Source organism: Astyanax mexicanus, chromosome 13 (genome assembly GCF_023375975.1).
Source record: "Astyanax mexicanus isolate ESR-SI-001 chromosome 13, AstMex3_surface, whole genome shotgun sequence".
NCBI lineage: Eukaryota > Metazoa > Chordata > Actinopteri > Characiformes > Acestrorhamphidae > Astyanax > Astyanax mexicanus.
This window is the reverse complement of record NC_064420.1, coordinates 11,703,430-11,725,683: the sequence shown is the minus strand read 5'-3', so window position 1 is coordinate 11,725,683 and position 22,254 is coordinate 11,703,430. Positions and strand designations below refer to the sequence as shown.

General features: G+C 39.4%; 1 protein-coding gene across 1 annotated transcript in view; it reads left to right on the top strand.

Moving 5' to 3' along the window:
* Positions 1-22,193, top strand: part of ghrhrl (growth hormone releasing hormone receptor, like) — a 111,040-nt gene extending 88,847 nt beyond the window's left edge. Inside the window, exons 8-13 of the mRNA XM_022685881.2 lie at positions 3,829-3,889; positions 5,221-5,290; positions 5,382-5,473; positions 10,348-10,477; positions 11,660-11,701; positions 18,234-22,193. Of these exons, the coding sequence (XP_022541602.2) occupies positions 3,829-3,889; positions 5,221-5,290; positions 5,382-5,473; positions 10,348-10,477; positions 11,660-11,701; positions 18,234-18,335 (497 nt within the window). The 3' untranslated portion in view covers positions 18,336-22,193. The remainder of the gene's footprint in view (positions 1-3,828; positions 3,890-5,220; positions 5,291-5,381; positions 5,474-10,347; positions 10,478-11,659; positions 11,702-18,233) is intronic.
* The last annotated feature ends 61 nt before the right edge of the window (positions 22,194-22,254 follow it).

Sequence of the window (22,254 nt, the reverse complement as noted above, 5' to 3'; positions counted from 1 at the left end):
CAACATCTCCCTGTGCAGCGCCACTGTCCCAACGTGCCTCAAGTCCACCACCATCGTTCCCGTGCCGAAGAAGTCCACAGTGTCCTGCCTCAATGACTACCGTCCCGTTGCACTTACACCCATCATCATGAAGTGCTTCGAGAGGCTAGTCATGAGGAACATCAAGACACGACTGCCCTCTTCACTGGACCCCCTGCAGTTTGCGTATCGTCCCAATCGCTCCATGGACGATGCCATCACCACCACCCTTCATCTCTCCCTCACCCACCTGGAGAAGAAGGACACTTACGTCAGAATGCTGTTTATAGACTTCAGTTCAGCATTCAACACCATCATCCCACAGAACCTCATCAGGAAGCTAAGCTCGCTCGGCCTCAACACCCCCCTCTGCAACTGGATCCTGGACTTTCTGACGGGGAGACCCCAGTCAGTCCGGTTCGGGGGCAGCACCTCCAGCACCATCACACTGAACACTGGGGCCCCCCAGGGCAGTGTCCTGAGTCCTCTGCTGTTCACCCTGCTGACTCATGACTGTGCTGCAAAACACAGTTCTAACAGCTTTATCAAGTTCGCCGATGATACAACCGTGCTGAGTCTCATCACCAAAGGCGACGAGTCAGCATACAGAGAGGAGGTGCAGCGGCTGACAGACTGGTGTACAGTCAACAACCTTCACCTGAATGTGGACAAGACAAAGGAAATGGTTGTTGACTTCAGGAGAGCACAACACACCCACTCTCCACTCAACATCGACGGGTCCTCTGTGGAGATTGTTAAGAGCACCAAGTTCCTTGGTGTCCACTTAGCAGATAACCTCACCTGGACCCTGAACACCAGCTCTACAGCCAAGAAAGCCCAGCAGCGTCTCTACTTCCTCCGGAAGCTGAGAAAGGCCCGTCTCCCTCCACCCATCCTCACACTCTTCTATAGAGGGACCATTTAGAGCATCCTGAGCAGCTGCATCACTGCCTGGTTTGGGACCTGCACCGTCTCTGACCTCAAGACCCTCCAGCGTATTGTGAGGACAGCTGAGAGGATCATTGGCGTCTCTCTCCCCTCCATCACGGACATCTACACCACCCGCAGCATCCGCAAAGCAACCAGCATTGTGAATGACCCCACCCATCCCTCACACAAACTGTTCTCCCTCCTGCCTTCGGGAAGGAGGTACCACAGCATCCGGTCCAGCACGACCAGATTCTGCAACAGCTTCTACCCCCAAGCCATCAGACTCCTCAACTGCAGAGACTGAACTGATGTTTTTTCTGTACATGCACACACACTCTTACCCCACTTACCCCAGAAAATGGAAAGCACTAAAAACCCTACTACCTCACTGGACTCTATTGCACACTGTGTAATAGAGGTAATTACTACCTCACTGGTCTTTTTTGCACACTTTTTGCACACTGCATAATTTGCACACTGTCTTGTTATTTATTATTCTTTGTCTGTATTGTGTTGTATTGTCTGTCTGCACTTTTGTACTGTTGCACTATTGTTCTGTCTACACTGTGTTTATGTGCACCATGGTCCCTGGAGGAACGTTGTTTTGTTTCACTGTGTACTCTGTATATAGCTGAAATGACAATAAAAACCACTTTGACTTTGACTTTGACTTTGACTAATAACAAACTCAAAGTAGCTCCAGACTTCATTAGCAGAATTCCAAGGGCCCTTACATTTAAAATGAGGCACTAAGAACTTCATAAGAGCACAAATAGAATAAATAGACTGTTTATTAAATTAGACTGTTTATACACACAGTACCTTGAGATACAGGGGTTGGACAATGAAACTGAAACACCTGTCATTTTAGTGTGGGAGGTTTCATGGCTAAATTGGAGCAGCCTGGTGGCCAATCTTCATTAACTGCACATTATCGCACCAGTAAGAGCAGAGTGTGAAGGTTCAATTAGCAGGGTAAGAGCACAGTTTTGCTCAGTTTTGCCAGAGTTCAAAAGAGGACAAATTGTTGGTGCACGTCTTGCTGGCGCATCTGTGACCAAGACAGCAAGTCTTTGTGATGCATCAAGAGCCACGGTATCCAGGATAATGTCAGCATACCACCAAGAAGTACAAACCACATCCAACAGGATTAACTGTGGAGGCATGAGGAAGCTGTCTGAAAGGGATGTTCGGGTGCTAACGCAGATTGTATCCAATAAACATAAAACCACAGCTGCCCAAATCACGGCAGAATTCAATGTGCACCTCAACTCTCCTGTTTCCACCAGAACTGTCTGTCGGGACCAGCGACTGTAAAAAAAAGATGGTGCACCGGATTATAAAAAGCGCATTAAACGACACTAGTAAGGGTGTCGCCATGTTTTACTTCTAATTCAGAAGGTCTTGCCACTGAACACTAAACTTAGTGTTTTAAAAAAAAACATTTTCTCAGTCAAAGAAGCGCTGGATGTTAATCTACATAGATTTCTCTCCAGTAAACTGTTTATTTGGTTGAGTAAAGCACTTCTGTTTATTTACAGTAAGCTTAGATTTACAGAGTTCCACTGTTAATGGGTGCATTAACATTAGCAGCTAATCACTAGCGCTAGCTGAGTTACAGCATTGTTAATGGCTAATGCTGCTCCAGCAGTGCTAGCCAGGGTTAGCAGCAGGCTACAGGCCGATAATATCTAAATCTCTAAACGGCGAAAAAGCTAGCAATTAGCGCGGTTTGTGGATAATGCTAATGCTGTTCCAGTAGTGCCTGTATAACGCTGTACTGCAGCGGAGTGGCTTTATTGATCTTTACAACTTGACTGGTAAAATTCATACACAAGACGCACCGGATTCTGAGGTGCACTGTCGATTTTTGGTGGCTTTCACATCTTTTAATCAAGGGATTTATGGACATCTGTAACTCTATGATTTAACCCGTGCTCCGTGGCAGTGTGGGAAATTTCACAACATTTACACACGCCGAGTGTGGACTTGTAGTACATTTAGATTTCAAAATATTTGGTCAGTAAATCAGTTATCAGCACAAGTGACTGGTGATGCACATACACATTTACACACACAATAAAATCCTTTACTGCTATAAATCCTGGGACAATTTATTGTCCAATAAAAATAGTTATTGTGACAGGCCTAACAGTGTAGTAATTCTAAGGTGCATACAAATCAGTGGAATGTGTTGTAATACCAGATATAACAGAAAAACAGAAACAAATTGAGTAATCTGTTTATAAATGAAAAAAGGCTACTGCAGGCCATTATATTAAAATATTTCATACTGTCAAAATGAACAAATGAGCAATAATTATGTATTAAAAAGGACAAATAAATACACAAATATGTGTACACCCAGTTGTTAAAAATCATTTTTATGATAATAGACTTTTATTTTGCTCTCATTTCTTTTGAAATGTAAAACCCTGTTCATAATAAAAACACTGTGTTTACTGGCTTATGATAATGTCAGCTTCAGTCAGCATCATGAGTGCGGTGCTAAAGCTTATTGCTCATTTGTATTTTGTGTTCATTATGTTCTTCATTTGTTTCATTATTTCTAGGGTTCTTTAGGGCTCATTATTTCCTGATTTCCAATTAAGAAGAACATTTCGGTTAAGAATCATTTTGGAAATTGTCCTGTGCTGTCTCATCCTGTCTAAGGGCTGCTTTGGGTTATTTGGGAATATCTGCTAGTGGAACTCATTTCCTTCTGTGTTTGGAAGCTCATTTCTCATTGTATGTGTATTGAATTAATGAGGTAGGTCAGATTTCCTGACTTGTGATTTTCCATACAGTCCGATGATTGCCGTTTGGATACTTCACAGGTTCTCATTATCTCTTTTTTTGTTCTGTCTCTGTATTCTGCAGGTGTTCCTCTGGTGTGCATCATCTTCTGGATCGGCTCTCGGGTGTTTTTCGAGGACACAGAGTATGCATCTTTCTCAGTTACATTTTTAATGGAACTACTACTGCTAGTAACATCAGTACTACTACTACTAATGTAATGACTGTAAAGGTGTTTTCACACCTGAGTCTCTGGATTCCAACCAAGGTTCACATGTACATTGTGTGCATTTGCTCCGGTTAGTTTTGATTTTACACTGCAGTTTAAAGAGCAAACTAAAGAACTTTAATTTGTGCTGTTATCCTCAACTAAATAGGCACTCCCTATACATAATACGAATTAGTTTTGTAGAATATTGTCAGTATAGTTTCAGAGAGTTTCCTTTACAGGTGTTGTGCCAAATTCTGCCTCCCTGCCTGAATTAAACTCCTCATTGCGTGCATACCCATCACAAAGCAGAATGAACATAACAGATTCCCATCCCATTCCCTTTATTTCTGTTAATAAATATGGGTTAATCTACAGTTACAGTAGATACATAACTCAGTAAAGGTGGTGGCCTTGGTCAGGTCCTAAATTAACACTGGTGTGGTTTGTTTATGGTGAGAATGTAATGGCACCATAACAGTTGACTGGAAAATGCATGCTGGTGGTACAAGACAAATTGTCTCTAACTGTAAAACAAAATAATACATAAATATTATGAGCTCTGGAAAAAAAGGGCATTTTCACACTAGCCCTTTTTTCCAGAGCTAGGTGCACTTCTCCTGAATTCTGTACTTCTCACAGTAATGTACTATACTGGGGGTAGACTGCATGAGGTGTGGAAGCTATCTGACCCTGGGTCTGGGAGCTTGTGCGATTGGTTAATTTTGTAAAGTGAAACTTTAACTTCCTGAGTTACTTTCCTTTTCATAATTAACAATACTTAATACCTAATAAATCCACAGTTTAGCAGGACAGGAGTGAGGGTAATCTCACCTCTGTGGAGTGAGTGTTGAGTGTGTTAACTGTCAGCGTAAATGCTTTCACACTGGCCTGCATAATATTCTCATACACAAATGACTGCTGTTTGGAGGAGCTTTACAGTGCAAAGTCATCCATTCTCTGTTCCTTGCTGCTTAAGTATTTCACCCACCAGCTGAAGCGTTTATGAAACTACACTCCACATAGGATTGTCAATCGTTTAAAGGTTCGAAAAAAAGTTCTTGTGTCTGAAAACAAACCGGCAAAAATTTTTTAAGTAAGCTCATCTTCTTAAACAAGCCCAGAATCATTCCTGGGTGCGGATTCGTTTATTTAGGACAAGTGTGAAAACGCCCTAAGAGTGCACCTACTATGCTTTTAGCTCATTTTAAAACAGACAAAATCAATGTTTCAATATCATAATCTTGCCTTTTCTATTTATTAATCAGGTGCTGGGACATTAATGAAAATTCCCCCTATTGGTGGATAATCAAAGGACCAATTGTTGTATCCATTGGGGTAAGCAAACATTCACACACACACACACAAGCATATGAATAAATTTATGTGAAATGCTGATTGTAAGCTATGTGAACTGCTATTTAAACAGGTCAACTTCCTGCTGTTTATAAACATCATAAGAATCTTGGTCCAGAAACTGAACCCCCGTCTCATCCAGTTCAACAATTCTGCACAGTACAGGTAGGGATGTTCCTCAGCAGTGCTGGCTGTATTGATTCAAATCTGCGCTGACTCCTGAAGTGGGCTGATATTTGCACTCTCTTACACTCCATCTATAAACCGAATGAAGCCTCTGAGAGGTTATCTGAGGTGATCTCATCACATTTTTTCATCTGAGCTGGGTTACATCTGGCTTTCTTGAGCAATTTCGGAGCTTTCGTTCAAGGCGAAAGCCAAAATCTGCTGACTCCAGAAGAAAGAAATTGATATTGTTATTAATGTGCTTCTTCAGACTTACTTTCACAAAAATCTAAAAAGCTCAAATTTAATTGGCTGGTTTAAGACAGTAAGACTCACACTAGCTCACAAAGCCCATGTATAATTAAAGCATAGTTTTAACACTGTAACAAAAAAACATAGTCTTATTAAATAGTCCTTCTATCTTCACATTTTGTTTTCTCTGGCTGGTGTTCTGTTGGCAATTTTTTGAGTCTGACTGCTAAATATAAGCCAGTGCTTTTCTATCTGATGAGTGTTGTTGAGGGAGCAGACAATAGAGTGAATTCATAGTTCAAAATAGTTAGCATTAGCTTTTAGCTTAGCACAGATCAATATGTGCCTTCATATACTGACTTTGAGCTCCTCTTCTTCTAGCATTTCTCAAGTGGACAGGGTTCATGTAAATTTTGTGTGAGTAAATATAACAAATCAAAACTGTGATGTAACAGTTTTGGAGTTTTAGAATTGGACTGGTTTACAGTTGGTCAACCAGCACAACCAAGCATCACCATGCTGGATTACCTGCCTGTTGCCTGTTTTCAACCATCTTGACCATCAAATACCAGCTTGGACCGTCTAAAAACATCTACCAGCATACACTGATCTTGAGCTAGGTTTTTATCTGGGTAATCATTCTTATAATGAATATGTAATGCATAACAAAATTCATTGTAATAATTATGTTATTTGTCAAATATTACAAATATATAATCAGTCAGCAGTCAATCACCCTATATGTAGTTTTTTTGTGTTGTGACATTGCTGAAGTGTCTATCTGTTAACAGAGCAGTCCATGCTGCACTAACAGTATGCTGCATCCCACTTCATTTTCCAGTGTGAGCACACACTTATACCTAAAGTGGCCACTAAAAATGTGATTTGCTTTATTTGCAGGAAATGAAGTGCCTACAGGAAGGACCAACATTAACATTTTTTGTGTGTAATAAGAATGCATTTGCATGTGTACTGCTGTACTTGTTTGATAGTGTTATTACTGAGAGAGCGGAGAGACAAAGGTTCCACCCTGGCCATGTTCATACATATGCTGATTAGATGCAGGTGCTGTAAAGGGCAGCTGGAATGCTCCGCGAACACACAGGGGGAAGTTGAGCGCGCGTGCACACTCTCAAAACATTAAGAACAGCCAGATAGCACACAAGCATGATATATCCGAGAGAGCGCACGCAGATTCGTACAAGAGAAGAGTTAATATGAGAGAGAGCATTGTAAATTTGTGTGAGAACACCTATATTTTACACGTGAGCAAATAAAATCCGTGAGCGCTGCATGAAATAGGCTCTTGCATTCAAAAACATCGCTCTCGACTTTTGGCAGTAAAATGACGCCACTGAAATGAAGCCGTTCTCTGCAGAAAGGCAAGTTCATTTGCTGCAACTGCGTGTAGTTATACAAGGTTTTTAATATACTGTATTTTTCGCACTATAAGGTGCACTATCAATATTCGTCCATTTCCTGGTCTATTTTTATACATAAGGCGCACTGGATTATAAGACATATTTTAGGTGACACTAGTAAGGAACAACTGTAAAGCTAAGCTAAGTAAACAAAACTAATTCTTAGGAAAAAAAACATTCAAACAAGTCATTAACATTAACATTACCCGCTAGCGGTTAGCTGCTAATGCTAATTACAGGCCAATAATACTCACCTCTGAACAGGGAAATAGCAGTTATATTATGCTCACAGTTTATATGTATGCACTAAAAACAATTGCACTGTAGCTTTTGTTGATCATTTATTTTGTTAATTTATTGGTTAATTTAATCAATATAACAAATAAAGTATTAATGGTGGAATATAAAAATGTAAAACTTAGATAGCTAGCTAACATTTTTAATAGAGCTATAATATTGTTTATGAATTCAGTGCCATTTCCCACATTCTGGTGTATTTAAACAACCAATTTTAGCTACAGACGTGACTTAATTTAATGAATATTTTATAGTCAGACACGACTCCCTTGCCAGCAGCTCTAGTTCTGTGCAGCTTATTGCCCTTTAAAAAATCTAGCTCAAGTCCAGTTTTTTTTTTTTTGAATGACTAGCTGGTCTTGAGCTGGATTTTGTAGCAGAGTGGGTTCTCCAGACACACTGTCCGTGTCCTGTATTTGCAAAATTAAGCTTAGCCAAACAAACTTTTAACCACATTTCAACCACTATAGCTCAACCGAGTTCTAAATAAATGTCAATAGAATTTCCTCAAAAACGTATTTAAATAACATGAAAATCCAACAGCGCTATGTAATATTTTATGTTAAATTTGGGTTCAATGTTGGACAATTATATCCAAATAAATATTTATGAAATGCGAAGGAGACCCATGACCCCCACATATAATAGTGGAGACGCCCATGACTACTAACATTTTTTAATGCTGGTTATGTAGAAAAAGGGCAATAATATACTGAAACTACATTAAAACAAGATAATGCAATGGTTATCATAATGAGAGGTTTTCACTATAATAAGGCACCACCAGAAGGGCTTGTGGGATCCATGTGCAGTCTTTTATTAAACTCACTCAAACAGACACAAAACACAATTCAGTGAATCAGATATGTGGCCCAAGCACTGATGTCAGCAGTAATCATAATAAGAGCAGAAATAACTGAAACAAGAGTCTCAAAACCCAAAGTTACAGAGGCCAAAATTGAAAAAAATCAAAAGACCAAACAAACAAGTAATGTAAAGGCCCAGTATAGCAGTAAAACACTACCAAAGCTTGGAAAGTTAAGACTGAACTGGGTGAGATGTTTGTAGAGCCACTAAGGAGGCAATTGCTCTCAGGTGTGGGTCATTACACCATTGCCAGGGCTAGTTAGGTTAGTTATTGTGGTTAGTACTCTGGAGTATAAGACCTCTGGTGGTCAGGTTGGGTACAGTCTGTTACAATCGCCAGTGAATTCCCAAAGACCTCTGTTTGAAGTGTGCCACTTAAATGCCCAATCCCATTTCAAATCAGTAATTGATTTTAGTATACATCTTTTTATTTACACTGAATAAAAATATAAACACTACCCTTTTGGTTTTGCTCCCATTTTTGTGAGCTGAAAGATTTAAGACTTTTCCTATACACACAAAAAGCCTTGTCTCTCACATTGTGTTAAAAGTTGGATCTAAATCTGTGTGAGTAAGCCCTTCTCATTTGTTGAGATAAACCATCAACCAGACACAGGTGTGGCATATCAAGATGCTGATTAGACACAGTGATTATTACACAGGTGTACCTTTCTAAAGTTTTGTCACCACGCACAATGCCACAGATGTCGCCACTTTAAAGAGGGCGTGCAATTGGAATGCAGACGTCAAGAATGTCCACCAAAACTGTTGCCCGTAATTGAAGGTGTTTCAGAGAATTTGGCAGTACATCCAACCAGCCTCACAACTAATTATTTTGTCTTTGGGGCTTTTCATTTAAAACCAAAAAATAGCCTAGCAGCTAAGTGCCAGTACTAACTAACTACTAGCTATTCCAAGCTGAAAGAATGAATGGTGTTTGGATGATACTGTTGTGCTGGTTAGATTAGTAGGTTCTGGAGTTTGATAACAGATGGATGGTGCTGTGCTGGTTAGATTATTAGGTTCTGGGGTTTGATAACAGATGAATGGAGCTGTGCTGGTTAGATTAGTAGGTTCTAGGGTTTGATAACAGATGGATGGAGCTGTGCTGGTTAGATTAGTAGGTTCTGGGGTTTGATAACAGACGGATGGTGCTGTGCTGATTAGATTAGTAGGTTCTGGGGTTTGATAACAGATGAATGGAGCTGTGCTGGTTAGATTAGTAGGTTCTAGGGTTTGATAACAGATGGATGGAGCTGTGCTGGTTAGATTAGTAGGTTCTGGGGTTTGATAACAGACGGATGGTGTTGTGCTGATTAGATTATTAGGTTCTGGGGTTTGATAACAGATGGATGGTGCTGTGCTGGTTAGATTATTAGGTTCTGGGGTTTGATAACAGATGGATGGTGCTGTGCTGGTTAGATTATTAGGTTCTGGGGTTTGATAACAGATGGATGGAGCTGTGCTGGTTAGATTTGTAAGTTCTAGGGTTTGATAACAGATGGATGGTGCTGTGCTGGTTAGATTAGTAGGTTCTGGGGTTTGATAACAGATGGATGGCGCTGTGCTGGTTAGATTAGTAGGTTCTGGGTTTTGATAACAGATGGATTAGTTGGTTCTGGGGTTTGATAACAGATGGATGGAGCTGTGCTGGTTCGATTATTAGGTTCTGGGGTTAGATGGGCCATAGATTGGCCATAGTTTGTCATATTCTAACAGTGCACACTGCAACAGCACTGAAAAATTCTAAAACACACCATTGGACAAATGTCATTTAACAATAGACACTCATTATAAAAGCTGCCCTTTCAGATTGTGTACTCTACTCACTTTACAAAAGCACCAGGTACTTATCTCCCTCACTGTCCTTCAAGCTCCAGCGCAGATCCATTTAATTCTACTTGTAAATCCATCCCCAAGCATTTCTGGCTGTCTCTTTGTGTTTATCTTGTTTTATAAAAATTTCCATGCATTTTCAATGAGCAGATGCAACTTTTCTCCATCCCTTTGTCCTTTTATTTGGTCTCTCTTCCCCAGACGCCTGACCAAGTCTACTCTTCTCCTCATCCCCCTGTTCGGGACGCATTACGTGGTGTTTAACTTCCTGCCAGATTATTCCAACCTCAGTCTCCGTCTCTGCATAGAGCTGTGCCTCGGATCCTTCCAGGTAAAGTTTCTCTTAAAAAAAACACCTTTATTTAAGGGGACAACATAAATAAATATAGTGATTTTTACACTTTCTTTCTTAAGTGAAATATGAGATTATTGTTTCAATTTGTTCAATATAAAAGCTGCTTGCTTTTCTTAAAAATTGCTAAAAAATAGCTAAATTGAAAAATAACTATTTTTAAATTGGTTTCATACAAGTTTTACTGTGCCTCTAAGATTTTGACAACCTTAATAGAAATGTTTCGCCCAACCTTAAATTAAGTATTTTAGCCCAAAAGATTCTCTCAGAACTGTAAAAACAATTATAATTGTAAAATTATTCCAGGCTTTAGGCTGCATGTCCAGAAGCAAGCACTGAACATTCAAGGCAAACCTTTCCTGTCAACAATTCTCACTTATGTTTCTCGAGTCTAGATTTGCACTTCACATCAAATCACTCCATTCTGTATAGCAGCCTTGTGGCGAAGCAAACAAGTTGAAAAAAACAGCATCTTATGCTAAGATCAGTCTGGAGAGCTGCTTCTGAAGATCTCTGCACCCTCAAAGTTCAAACCTCAAACAAGTTTGTGTATCTTCTGAAATGATCCGTGTGGAAGACTAATCAAATATTCATTGAGGTGCATCTCCAGCAAACCCTCACTGCAGATTCTGCAGCACACCCTGATCATCACCTGCCCCTGGGCGAACATCATCAACCGCTGGATTAACACCTGCTCTCGTCCTCTCAGAGATGACCTCTTGAATTCTCTCAGCCTTTGGCTCTGGTCTGGAAAGCAGAGCTCTGGTTAGATTAGGGCTGCTGTCTGAAAAAGTGTGAAACGCCTGGATATCCCCATGAGTGTGCATAAATTACCTCAGCCGGGGGTTTTGGAAGGAGTGACATTCTGCTGTGCAGAACTGAGACCAAGCTTTGGGTCAGATTCCTGAGCTTAGCTCTCACCTGCTCTTGACTATTATGTTTGACAAGTGAACTGTTAAATTGGGTCTTTGTTGTTTCTGTGAAGGAAAGAACTGTTTTATTTTTATATTTTTTTATATTTTAAGAGCCTTAGGAGTCTGAGATCACTAACCTGACTTTCTTATTGTAACATAAGTAGATCTGAAACATTTCATTGTGATAAATATGCTATGAATTATTATATTTATTTGCTTAATTTAAATCTGTGTTATTTTATTTCAGGGACTCATTGTGGCGATTCTCTACTGTTTTCTCAACCAGGAGGTGAGTTGTACCATACACATTATAAATGGCTCTTAAAAAAGGCATTTATATATGAAACCTACTATACTATTTGATTATGGAATCCAGCCGGTACCAGACATCAATTTCTAATTTTCTTTATTATATTAATTATAACAATTTATTTGTGATTAGTCATGAAAAAAATCGTAATTAAAAGGGGGTAGCGAGTGTTGGTTTAATTTAATCTATATTTTAGCATAAATAAAAGTAAGCTACCTTCTGAACTCAACAGTAGCAACCACGTCGCCAGGCTCTTTATATTTGGTAACATGATTCATTTGCGTTTAAAAAAACATAACCTAACATTAACATGTAAATGCATATCATTAATCTGGAAACAATGTTGACAGCACTACTTTGAATAAATTAATATGAACTTGTTTTCTTTGCATTATTTTAGGTCTGAAAGTTCTGCATCTTTATTGTTATTTCAGCCATTTTTAATTTTCTGCAAATAAATGCTCTAAATGATATTTTTATTTGGAATTTGGGAGAAATGTTGTCTGTAGTTTATAGAATAAAACAACAATGTTCATGTTCAAGCATAAACCTATAAATAGCAAAATCACAAAAACTGAAGTTGTCTCCTAATTTTTTTCCAGAGCTGTATTTGTGAGTGGCAAAAATATGTCAATCTCTAGAATGAGCAGTTAGTTTGAAGGTGAAATTAGAGTCAGGTGTTTTTTTAATAAATGGGATGACAATCAGGTGTAAGTTGGCAGAGCCTGTTTTATTTAAAGAAATCATATTTATGCAGAAATATAGAAAATTCTAAGGCGTTCACAAATTTTAAAGAAAAGCAGAGAAGACATGAAGATCTAAGAGCATTAGAATATCATGTTGTATAGAAGATTAAAAGATGTTGCATCTTCTTAAAATATAAAAATATATGCTCATTTCTAGACAACTAAAAGCGGGCTGGCTATACCTTGGTGACAGCAGGATACGTAGTCTTGTTTGGAATTCAATTACAGTGTTACAGTGACCTTCTTCACTCCACTGCTTTCTAAGACCCTGACCCATGAAGCAGCATGAGTATAAAAGCATTGAAGCAGCTACCTACAGTTTCAGACTGAGGCACTGAGCCATGCTGCCTCTGTACACAACAGCGTGAACAGAGCTTACAAAATATGATGACTGATGACTAAATTAAATTGAGTGCTTCGTATTACAACTCCCCTAAGGTCTAAGGAACACAGTCGAGAACTCTTGTAACAATTAACCATATACTACATGAATATTTGTCAGCAAAAAACACCCGTCATAAAAAAAAAGATATATTAAAAGAGATATTAAACAAACTGCAGATAATGATTTCAAATCATGAGGTTAAGGTCAGGTGTGCATAATTAAAAAACATGAATTAGAGAAGTGACACTTTTAGGTGGTTCATGGGCATCTGGAATTTATTGAAAAGGTGTCAAAGAATGCATTTTATTGTTGTACTGACCAAAATCAAACATTTGGCTGAAACCGAGCAGGTTGCCATTTGATTCCATTATCAAAACATATTTGTTTAGTATAAATTATTCCATCCGTTTACATATTCCAGGCCATTTTTGGACAGGTATTTTCGGTTTCCATAAACTTAGTACATCCCTAGTAAGCAGGTGAGCATCTGCTCTGCACTAGGGTTTAATAAGCCTATTTACTACCCTGTTATTTTACTTTAGAAAGTAACAAACCCTCAATGCTTTTATGGTGCGCAAAAAAAAAAAAAAACTTAGCATTTAGTGGACGCTTTTATCCAGGGCGACTTAAAAATAATGATGTACATTAGCAATAAAGATAATAGAAGTTTATGGCAGGCTATAGGCAGAGTTTACTGGTGGAGGATAGCTGGGGGGGATGGTTGGTGGATGGGGGTAACATAAGTCTTTAGGAGTGAGTACAAGTAAGAGGGTGCCTGCTCTGTCATCATCTTATTGTCAATTGTAAGAGCTTTGAATTTAATGCGAGCAGCAACCTGTAGCCAGTGGAGCTCAGTGGAGTGACATATAATAACTAAATAGATAGATAGATAGATAGATAGATAGATAGATAGATAGATAGATAGATAGATAGATAGATAGATACTTTATTGATCCCGAAGGAAATTTAGCAGCCAGTAGCAATTACCGTATTTTTCGGACTATAAGGCGCACCTAAAAACTTTTAATTTTCACAAAAATTGACAGTGCGTCTTATAACGGTGCGCCTTTTGTATGGATTTTACTCGTCAGGTTGTAAGGAGCAGTAAACACACACTCCGTGCAGCGTTATAGAGAGTTTCAGTGCTATACAGAGTCCAGAGCCGTGCAGCTCCGAGGCTGAGCAGCAATAGCATTAGCTAGATGCTAACCGCTAAGCTAGCTAGCTTATTCACTGAGATCAGTATTATCTAAATTTTACTCGTCAGGTTGTAAGGAGCAGTAAACACACACTCCGTGCAGCGTTATACAGAGTTTCAGTGCTATACAGAGTCCAGAGCCGTGCAGCTCCGAGGCTGGAGCAGCAAATAGCATTAGCTAGCTTATTCACTGTTCAGAGATCAGTATTATCTAAATTTTACCCGTCAGGTGTAAGGAGCAGTAAACACACACTCCGTGCAGAGCCGTGCCGCTCCGAGGCTGGAGCAGCAATAGCATTAGCTAGATGCTAACCGCTTAGCTAGCTAGCTTTTTCACTGTTCAGAGATCAGTATTTTCTAAATTTAGCACTTTTAATACTGCTGGAGCAGTATTATTAGAGTTAGATGCTAATCGCTAAGCGTTCACCGTTCAGAGATGAGTTATCGGCCTGTAAGTCTGTGCTGCTTTGCCTGGCTAGCATTAGCTAGATGCTAAGCGCTAACTCTCTCAGAGGTGAGTTTTATCAGCCTGTAATCTGCTTGTTTACCGTGTTAAAACAAGCTACGGGGGACGAATCGCTAGCTAATATCTCACTGTCTTACCAGAACACGCAGGATTACTCAGTGTAACGCTGTCGTTTAAGTTTGGGTTAACTTTACTAGTTTAGGTGACTAGCTAGCGTGCTAGCGGATAGCTATGCTAACGCTGGTGCAGCAAGCCTTAGTGGACATCTGGAAATCTAAGCTTACTGTAAATAAACTGAAGCACGTTACTCACCCAAATAAACAGTTTTCAGGAGAGGAATCTGTGTAGATTAATATCCAGCACTCGTTTGACTTTGAAATAGCTAGATTTGTATACGGAGACGCTCCACCGGCAAGCGACCACCCCCGGTGGGGGAAGGGAAACATGGCGCCACCCCTGTTCACTTTGATATAGGCACCCTTTCTAGTGTCACTTAACGCGCCTTATAATGCGATGCGCCCTATGTATGGAAAAATAGCAGAAAATAGGCGTTCTTTGATAGTGCGTCTTATAATACGGTGCGCCTTATAGTCCGAAAAATACGGTACACAACACAGTAGAAACAAAAACAATACACAGTAGAAACAAACAATACGTGTAGTACAATACACTTATTGAGGGATAAAATTCTAAATTGAGACTTAAAAAAATATATACATAAATATATAAATACAAAAAAACTATAGAAAGTGTGGAAGTAAACAGTCGTAGATATGAGGTAGTGCAGTAAAAGAATAAACTAAGTATAGGAGGTATTAGTAGATATGACTATTAAACATAAACATAAACATGTGCAAGTATTATATTTAAGTTAGGTGCGTAGTGTAGTGTCCAGGGGTGCAAAAGTACAGGATGTACAGTAAAGTGTCCCGGAGTGCAAATGTACAGGATGTACAGTACAGTCTCCAGAAGTGCAAGTGTACAGGATGTACAGTAAAGTGACAAGTGTCCAGGAGTGCAAATAAACAGTATATACAGTAAAGAGGCAAAAGAGTCTCAGGGTGTAGATGTGTATGGTGTTTTTCCAGTACAGATAAAATATGGCAGCTTTCAAGATGCCGGCCAAGAAGTGGTAAGTTGTATCAAATAGTATTGCTGTAATTTTATGGTCTCCTCAAGGTCTTTTTAGCACAGAGTGTGGTCAGTTAACTGTAGAGACAAAAGTCGTAGAAAACCCTTTTATACCCCCCACACGTAATAGGTAAGAGCGCCTGGCTTTTAGGCTACATCTGTAACATGGCCAGCATCTTGAAAACCACCATATTTAGTTTCTGAAATTAAAGGGTGTCCTGTGACTTTGTCTCACCCTGTAGTGCTGCCTGGTTGGGTTAGCTTTTAGTCTAGTACCTGGCTATTACTTCCCCACTCCTCTCAATGTGGCTTAGTGCACTTACACCTACCTACACTATTGGTCATCATGTGGAGACCCACAGAAGATTTCCCGTTTTCATTTTTATTTTCTTATCTTAAGCAAATAGAGGATATCATTACTGACCCAACTGTACATTTTATTACAGAGAGTATACTAAGTCTAGTTTAATTGAATGAACTGCAGTATATTTCTGAACAAAATCAGCTATAATTAGTATGGATAAAGTACACGGCTCAAAAAAATAAAGGGAACACTTAAACAACACAATGTAATTCCAAGTCAACCACACTTCTGTGAAATCGACCTGTCCAGTCAGGAAGCAACACTGATTGTGAATCAATTTCACCTGCTGTTGTGCAAATGGAACAAACAACAGGTAGAAATGAGAGGCAATTAGCAAGACAACCCCTATAAAGGAGTGGTTCTGCAGGTCGTGACCACAGAGCTTTTCTCTGTTCTCATCCTTTCTGGTGGGATGATGTTTTGGTCACTTTTGCATTTTGTCAGTGTTTTCACTATAGAGTTAGCATAAGACTCTACAACCCACAGAAGCTGCTCAGGAAATGCTGCTTATCCAGGATGGCACATCAATGCAAGCTGTGGCAAGACGGTTTGCTGTATCTGTCAACACAGTGTCCAGAGCATGGAGCAGATACAAGGAGACAGGCCTGTACATCAGGAGACATGGAGGGGGCCATAGGAAGGCAATAACCGAGCAACAGGACCGCTACCTCCTCCTTTGTACAAGGAGGAACAGAAGGAGCAGTGCAAGAGCCTTGCATAATGACCTCCAGCAGGACACTAATATCCATGTTTCTGCTCAAACTGTCAAAAACAGACTCCATAAGGGCGGTATGAAGGCCTGACGTCCACAAATCGGGCTTGTGCTCACAGCCAAACACCATGCAGGACAATTGGCATTTGCCAGAGAACACCAAGATTGGCAGATTCGCCACTGGTGCCCTGTGCTCTTCAAAGATGAGAGCAGGTTCACTCTGAACACACGTGACCGATGTGACAGAGTCTAGAGACGCTGTGGAGAAGGTTCTGCTGCTAGAAGGTCCTCCAGCATGACCGGTTTGGCAGTGGGTCAGTAATGGTGTGGGGAGGCATTTCTTTGGAGGGCCGCACAGACCTCCATGTGCTCATTAGGTACCGGATGAGATCCTCAGACCCACTGACAGACCATATGCTGGTGCAGTGGGCCCTGGATTCCTTTTGATGCAGGACAATGCTAGACCTCATGTAGCTGAAGTGTGTCAGCAGTTCCTGCATGATGAAGGGGTTGATGCTATGGACTGTCCTGCCCGTTCCCTAGACCTGAATCTAATTCAGCACATCTGGAACATCATGTCTCGCTCCATCTATCAACTCCACACTGCACCACAGACTGTCCAGGAGTTGACTGACCGAGTTGATCCGGGTCTGGGAGGAGATTCCTCAGGAGAACATCCGTCGCCTCTTCAGGAGCAACCCAGGTGTTGTAGGGAGGTCATACAGTAGGGTGACCAAACGTCCATATTTCCCGGGACATGTCCGTATATAAAAGTGAGGAAATGTCCATTTTTTTTAATTACCTTCATTGGACCATTAAATGTACAGACACTAGGGCACTGCGCACAGTGCTGCATGTGACATAATCCCTGAATCGCGTCAGTGAGAGCAGCCCTCTTCTTAAGGGGGGGTATGCAGGGGCGAATAATCAAAGCTCCACATAAATTTCCTCTCCGAAGAAACAGTTTGCTGTTTTGTGGACACAGCCTGTCATTTGATTTTCCACCTTGATTTTGAGTATGATTCCAAATCCAGACCTCCATGGGATAATACTTTTGATTTACATTAATCTTTTTTTATTTTGTTCTCAACACATTCCACTATTTAATAAATAAAGATTTTCGACTGGAATATTTCATTCATTGAGATCTAGGATGTGTTATTTTAGTGTTCCCTTTATTTTTTTTTTGAGCAGTGTATTTGAATAGTGATTTTTAAAGATCTGACATCACTGATGCATTTTGAATTTGATCACATGTATTGCAATAAATATTGCGTTCTGTAAAATTGTATTTAAATATCATGTTAAAATATTTTGTACTATATTGCCTAGTTCTAGTTCAGGTTCATGGCCATTTCCACGTATTAAACTCTCATTATTCAACTATTATTCAACATAAGAGTAACAACATAATAAAGGTTTTCATTCCATGGCCATATATGGCCAAACTCTGTACAGTATATTACATGTACTGAAATTCCTACACATATATGTATTTGTCTATTTCAGGTCCAGAACGAGGTGCGAATGCGATGGATGCGCTGGCAGGAAACCAGTTACGGAGTAGTTACCGCCGGAGCCAAAGGCAGTCAGATGGACACACCTTTCTAACATCCAAAACTCCACAATCTCAGACTCTGAATTCCAAAACACTAAAATCAAATCTGCTGTTCAATTTCCTACATAAACTGTGTACAACATCTTACCAGTAAAGCAAAAAGCCTGTAATAACTGCCTCAGTCCTTTATGGGGACTCTTCAGACACAGCAGTTAACATGATGTTTTGAGTGTACATGTACATGAAAAAAAATCAGGATTGATAACCATTCCATACTAGTATGGTATTTTTAATAAAAGATAAAAATTTAGGAACTGACGCTGATATTTGTGCCAGAATTTACCAAGCTTTAGGCATTCATTTGGATTATTGATTTTAAGCAGAATGTAAAAAGTAAATTTTTGAGGCAAAATTAAAGTTACAGGCCATAGGAATTGGTTCTGATTAGTTATTTACACACTGTACCGTGGTTTAGAAATCAGTTTTAAAACCTGATTAAAGGCAGAATGGTACAGACTGATGCTGATTTTAGGCAGATGATAAAGATCATAGGTATCATCGCTGATTATTCATTCAAGGCTGAATGTAACAGGCTTTACTAATGACCCCTGATGCTAATTTGAAGCAGAATGTAGCAGGCTATAAAAATCAGCTTTGATCATTGATTTGAGGCAGAATGTAATTGGCTGCTAATAATGTGAGGCAGAATGTAGTTGGATAATATTGATCTGAGGCAGAATGTAACTGGCTGCTATTAATTTAAGGCAGAATGTAACTGGCTGCTATTGATTTGAAGCAGAATGTAATTGGCTGCTATTGATTTGAGGCAGAATTTAATTGGCTGCTAATAATGTGAGGCAGAATGTAATTGGCTAATATTAATGAGACCAAATGTAACGGGTTGATATAGATTTGAGTCAGAATGTAACTGGCTGCTATTGATTTGAGGCAGAATGTAATTGGCTGCTAATAATGCGAGGCAGAGTGTAATTGGCTGATAATGATTTGAAGCAGAATGTAACTGGCTGCTATTGATTTGAGGCAGAATGTAACTGGCTGATAATGATTTGAAGCAGAATGCAACTGGCTAATATTGTTTTTAGGCAGAATGTAGCTGGCTGCTATTGATTTGAGGCAGAATGTAACTGGCTGCAATTGATATGAGGCAGAATGTAACTGGCTGATATTGATTTAAGGCAGAATGTAACTGGCTGATATTGATTTAAGACAGAATGTAACTGGCTGATATTGATTTAAGGCAGAATGTAATTAGCTGCTACTGATTTTAAGGCAGAATGTAATTGGCTGCTAATAATGTGAGGCAGAATGTAACTGGCTAATATTGATTTGAAGCCGAATGTAATTGTGTCACGGAATGACCCAGGCAGGGAGACGAGGAGGCGGACACAAGTGCAGGTAGGGTGAAAATAAATAATAATTTAATAAATAAATAACAAGAAAACAAGGAACAAGTAACATGAAACAAAGATACACAAATAACCAATAACAAATCAAATAACCTAAACTAAATCAACTAGAGATAATAAATAAACAAACAGGGAATATATACAAGGACTAAACTAGGAATCAACACAAGCAGGGTATATACAGGGAGCTAGGGAACAAGAAATAAAACAAGAAACTAGAAATAAACAAGGAAATAAACTATAAACGAGAAAACAAGAAATAAACAAGAAACAAGGAACCAAGGCTAAGAGAGAACAAGGAAACACTGAGAAAAGCTATTAAACACTGAGAGAGACAAACGACAGGTGAAGGTGCAAAGACCGACGGAGACAAAGTGGCAGAGGAGGGCTATTTAAAGAAACAGGAAACACACTATAATTAGAAACACCTGGGGAAGGGGCGGAGCTACAAATGAGAAACAGGTGGAAAAGTACTGAAACGGGAGACACAGGGGAGCACAGGTCACGTGGGGAAGACACACAGAGACACGACCAGACGAGACCAGGATGTGACAAATTGGCTGCTATTGATTTGAGGCAGAATGTAACTGGCTGCTAATAATGTGAGGCAGAATGTAATTGGCTTGTATTAATCTGAGGCAGAATGTAACTGGCTGATATTGATTTGAAGCAGAATGTAATTGGCTGCTAATAATGTGAGGCAGAATGTAATTGGCTGCTAATAATGTGAGGCAGAATTTAATTGGCTAATATTGATTTGAGGCAGAATGTAACGGGCTGATATTGATTTTAAGCAGAATGCAACTTGCTGATATTGATTTGAGGCAGAATGTAATTGGCTGCTATTGATTTGAGGCAAATTGTAATTGGCTGCTATTGATTTGAAGCAGAATGTAATTGGCTGCTAATAATGTGAGGCAGAATGTAACTGGCTGATATTGATTTGAGGCAGAATGTAACTGGCTGCTCTTGACTTGAGGCAGAATGTAACTGACTGCTATTGATTTGAAGCAGAATGTAATTGGCTGCTATTGATTTGAGGCAGAATGTAATTGGCTGCTAATAATGTGAGGCAGAATGTCACTGGCTGATATTGATTTGAGGCAGAATGTAACTGGCTGATATTGATTTGAGGCAGAATGTAATTGGCTGATAATAATGTGAGGCAGAATGTAACTGGCTGATATTGATTTGAGGCAGAATGTAATTGGCTGCTCATGACTTGAGGCAGAATGTAACTGGCTGCTATTGATTTGAAGCAGAATGTAATTGGCTGCTATTGATTTGAGGCAGAATGTAATTGGCTGCTAAAAATGTGAGGCAGAATGTAACTGGCTGCTATTAATTTGAGGCAGAATGTAACTGGCTGATATTGATTTGAAGCAGAATGTAATTGGCTGCTATTGATTTGAGGCTGAATGTAAATGGCTGATACTGAGTTGAAACAGATTGCAACAGGTTTAATGATTCAGCTTTGATAATTTGACAGGTTTTCGTAATGAGCTCAGATTTTTAATTATAAGGCAGAATATAACAGGCCAATTCTAATTTGACACTGAATGTAACTGGCATTAGGATTCAGTAGGAGTCACAATTTTGGCACAACAGAGTTCATAGAAGCTAGGGTGGCGTAAAATACTTGTAATTGTACAAGAATTTGTAATTTATTACTGTACATTAGTATTATTTTGGAAGATAGTTAATACGATTTGTACTTCACTCAAATATTATTGAAATGAAATAACTTTATTTATTTAATTACATTCCCAGAAGGAAAAAAAAAACCTTACACCTTAAATTTTCATTTAGACCTTCAAAATGGCTGCCTCATAACTTCACTAATTTGTCTTAATCTCTGTTAAATGGTTTACTTTTTTATACTTGAGCATGTTTAAACAGAGAAATCTCAATACTTCCAGTTTTAATGGAGTTCTTGTTTAATTTAAGTTTGTACTCCTCTGTACAGGAATCAGCGTTTACAGCGTTTAGAGGCAGAAAGTGGTCTGCCTAATAGGGGTCAGCGGAGCAGAACAGCGGGGTATTACTCTGTGGCGGAACGCTGCAGGCTTTAGGGAACACTGTTATTAGATTTAGGTTCAGCACTGCAGGGATGGTGAGGAGGTGTGATGATGAACCTCCCTTATCTCTTATCCTCAGCCCCCCACCAGCTCACCTGTCCCTGTGCTCGCAGGAACCCGCTCCTGGTCTTCACTCTGTTTTATTTGTCTGTTGATGCTTTCAGAGCAGCCTGTTTAATCTGATTAAAGACTCTGTGAAGGGAACGAATGTGAGCAGCTTCATGTGACGACACGGCTGTTTGAATACTTTGCCTTTTATTATGTGACTTGTTGAATGTAATTGTTGTGTTCTATGTGTGTGTGTGTGTGTGTGTGTGTGCGCGCAAAACAGGGAAAATGTTTCTTGATGTACAGAACCAATTGCTTATATACTTTTTTGCAAAATAAAAAAAATGTTTACCCTCTTTTCATACAGTATGATCTGTTTCAAAATTACACATATAAGTCTTAATTCCGAATACAGTATT